At 39.9% G+C, this 3723-nt stretch overlaps 1 protein-coding gene across 1 annotated transcript; it reads left to right on the top strand.

Annotated features, from left to right (window-relative positions):
* The first annotated feature begins 2887 nt into the window (after positions 1-2887).
* LOC104807992 lies at positions 2888-3349 on the top strand. Its single transcript, XM_010533467.1, has one exon. The coding sequence runs from the start codon at positions 2888-2890 to the stop codon at positions 3347-3349; it is 462 nt and encodes a 153-aa protein (XP_010531769.1).
* The last annotated feature ends 374 nt before the right edge of the window (positions 3350-3723 follow it).

The following is a 3723-nucleotide window of genomic DNA, read 5'->3' as shown; positions in this document are numbered from 1 at the left end:
AACATGTTTGGATGCACTCTAAGTATGTTTGGATGCATTCTAAACATCTTTCGACGCGCTCTAAAAATGTTTTGATGTTCTCTAAACATGTTTGGATGCACTCTAAAAATGTTTGGACGCACTCTAAACGTGTTTGACGCACTCTAAACATGTTTAGACGAACTCTAAACATGTTTCGAGTCACTCTAAATATGGTTCGACACTCTAAAAATTTTTTAATGCACTAAACATGTTTCGACGCACTCTAAAAATGTTTCGATGCACTCTAAACATGTTTCGTCGAACTCTAAACATGTTTCGACGCACACTAAACATGTTTGGATGCGCTCTGAATATGTTTCGATGCACTCTAAACATGTTTCGTCGAACTCTAAACATGTTTCGACGCACACTAAACATGTTTTAACGCACTCTAAAAATGTTTCGATGCACTCTAAATATATTTTGTTGCACTCTAAACATGTTTCGACGTACTCTAAGTATGTTAGGATGCACTCTAAACGTGTTTGAACGCACTCTAAACATGTTTAGACGACGGAACAAAATGGGAGCAACGTGGATCACATCAGTTTTCCGGATGGACCCATGACGAGATCAAAGACGAAGAAGCTACAAGCTGCTCTAAATGGGCTCTTTCTTGAATGTTTGGGCCATGAACACATGGAAAATAACATTGGCCCAAGTCATACACAAGTCCAGCCCATTTTCAACATGATATCAAGTGAAGAAAGCCCAAAATGAAGGCCCAAAAGTTGCAGCCCAAGTCCATGACGAAAATGACAAAAAAATCTGCATTTTGAGTCTTCAATGTTGCTTACAATCTACTCTAGTCAAAGTCCAACACTATTATGACTTTGTTTTCCAATAAGTTCAAAGTTTTAGGAAGACTAGTATTAATTCTACACTTTTCTGTTTTTTGGTGTTGTTTTGGTTCTCCTATAAATAGGTGAACTAAACTCATTTGTAATCATCAATCATCTTTTATATATTTGAGAGGTTTTCTCTTCAAAATTTTTTGAGAACTATTTTCTGAACTTATCGGATTCATCCATGGCGTTCATCTTCGACTTATCAAACGTTAGTCCATAAACGCTTGTGGCGTCTTCGCAATACCAACGTTTCTAATCCAGGTTTGCTTAGGGTTTAGGATGTTTCTTGTTTCAAGAAATTGGGCCTAGGTTTCTTTCACGAGTTGATTAGGGGTTTTGGTTATTTCCACCGCCTTCTAGAGAATTTCGATCCGAGATCGTATCAACACTCCTTTGTTTGGTGTACCCTTTAGGTATTTGAGTATGCGATCCACCATGTGCCAATGAGTTGTTGTTGGGCCCATAACCCACAGGTCCCTGGATCGTAACCAGGCTCTGATACCATGAAGAAAATCAGAATTTGAGAGTGGTTGAGTGAGAATCGAATAAGAACACGATAGGATCAAATTGACAGAACCGAACTTGGAGAAGAAGAACAAATTTCGTGTGAAGGCACTTAGGGGGTGAATAAACACAATATTCACTTTATTCCCATGAGAATGAATTGTACATCAGACCTTGATGAGGACATCGGGAAGCACGGGAGAGACGACAAGAGAACGGGAGCTGGAGATTCTCAAGCGGATCGAAAGGAGCTCTTGGAACAGAAATTGAAGAGTGACGGTCCCATAACTCGCGCCAAGGCAAAGAGGTTGAAGGAAACATTTACAATGCTACTTCAAGAAGAGTTTGGGCTTCAAAATCAAGTGGAATCAGCCCAAACTCAAGCTCATCCCTTGGTTAACATACTTGAGGCCCAAATCAGCCCAAATGAAGCAAAATGAGCCCAAAAGAGTGCTTGGAAAACATGGAAGAAGAGGAGCTACGAATTCTGGTCTTTGTGCAATAAATGTGGTCATTTTTTTACTACATTGGAACTATAATTGCCTTGTTTTTAGTCTTCTTTATTTTCAGCAAACTCTTTTATTTTTCTTAGTTTTTCAATGTTTCCTTTCCTTATAAAAAGGGAGCATCTATCATGTAAAACTCAGATTATGGAATCCAGAAGAGCTAGGTCACATCATAGTGATCCTAGTGACGAGGGAGAACAATTGTCGGAAGTAGAAGAAGTACGTGAGAATCCGAGGAGGCAAAGGCGTGAACCTCATCCACGAGAACGTCTTGATGACGATCTCAGTAGCATCAAGATGGAAATTCCTACATTTCACGGCCGGAACGATGCGGAAACATTTCAGGAATGGGAGAGAAAGACTGAGAGGGTATTTGATTGCCATCATTATTCCGAGTTGAAGAAAGTTAAACTCGCAACATCAAAGTTCAGTGACTATGCATTAATGTGGTGGGATCAATTGGTTCTTTCACGGCGAAGATATGGTGAGAATCCCATTACCACATGGGGTGACATGAAAATAGTCATGAAGAGGCGGTTTGTACCCAATCATTACCATCGAGAAGTTCATCAAAAGTTACGAAGGTTGGTGCAAGGAAGTAGAAGTGTTGAAGAATATTACAAAGAAATGGAAATGTTGATGATTCGAGCCAACATTGAAGAAGATTGTGAAGCGACAATGGAGAGATTTATTGGTGGGTTGAATCAAGAGATCCAGGATCGTTATTGGTAGAGAAGTTGGGGTTGAAAACAACAAGACACCTGAAACCGTACCGTTTACAATGGCTCAATGATAGCGGAGAAACGAAGGTGCACAGACAAGTGAATGTGCCATTTTGTATTGGCAAATACAAAGACGAGGCGCTTTGTGATGCAGTCCCTATGCAAGCGGGGCATTTGTTAATTACTTGGTAGACCGTGGCAATTTGATACTAAAGTTCAACACGATGGCTACAGCAATAAGTATTCATTTGAGTTCAAAGGTAAACCCATTCGACTTGTACCTTTGATGCCAAAGGAGGTTTTTGAAGATCAACTCAAAATGATGAAGAATGAGAAGAAACCAATCAACGTGTGTGACCATGAGGTAGATCACTCAAAATCTGGTGAGGCCTTGAGAAAAACCCAGAAAAAGACTTGTGAGAGTACACCCGAGAGGAAAAATAACAATTTCTTTATGAGAGCGAGTGAGATCAAGAAAGCATTACTTTCTCGACAGCCAATGATTGTACTTATGTACAAAGAGGCTCTTTTGAATACTAACGAACTCACATCGTCTTTGCCTAGTGTGGTTTTTGATCTCTTGCAGGTGTATGACGATGTTTTTCCTGAAGAGCTTCCACATGGATTACCACCTATTCGAGGGATTGAATATCAAATCGACCTTGTTCCTGGAGCTAGCCTTCCAAACAAGGCTGCATACGGAACAAATCCTAAGGAAACCAAAGAGCTCCAAAGACAAGTCACATAACTGATGGAGAAAGGTTATGTTCGTGAAAGTATGTCACCTTATGCTGTTCCAGTCATCCTAGTTCCAAAGAAAGATGGTACGTGGCTTATGTGTGTTGATTGTCGTGCAATCAACAATATTACGGTAAAGTATCGCCATCCCATACCTCGATTGGATGATATGTTGGATGAATTGCATGGATCACGTGTCTTTTCTAAGATAGATCTTAAAAGTGGTTATCATCAAATACGAATGAAATATGGTGATGAATGGAAAACAACATTCAAAACGAAACATGGCTTGTATGAATGGTTAGTTATGCCATTTGGCTTGACTAATGCACCCAGCACGTTCATGAGATTGATGAACCATGTTCTAAGGCAATTCATTGGTAG

Source organism: Tarenaya hassleriana, unplaced genomic scaffold (assembly GCF_000463585.1).
Source record: "Tarenaya hassleriana unplaced genomic scaffold, ASM46358v1 Cleome136, whole genome shotgun sequence".
In the NCBI taxonomy this organism is placed as follows: Eukaryota; Viridiplantae; Streptophyta; class Magnoliopsida; order Brassicales; family Cleomaceae; genus Tarenaya; species Tarenaya hassleriana.
Note: the sequence above shows the minus strand (reverse complement) of the source record. Positions and strands in the feature narration are given on the sequence as shown.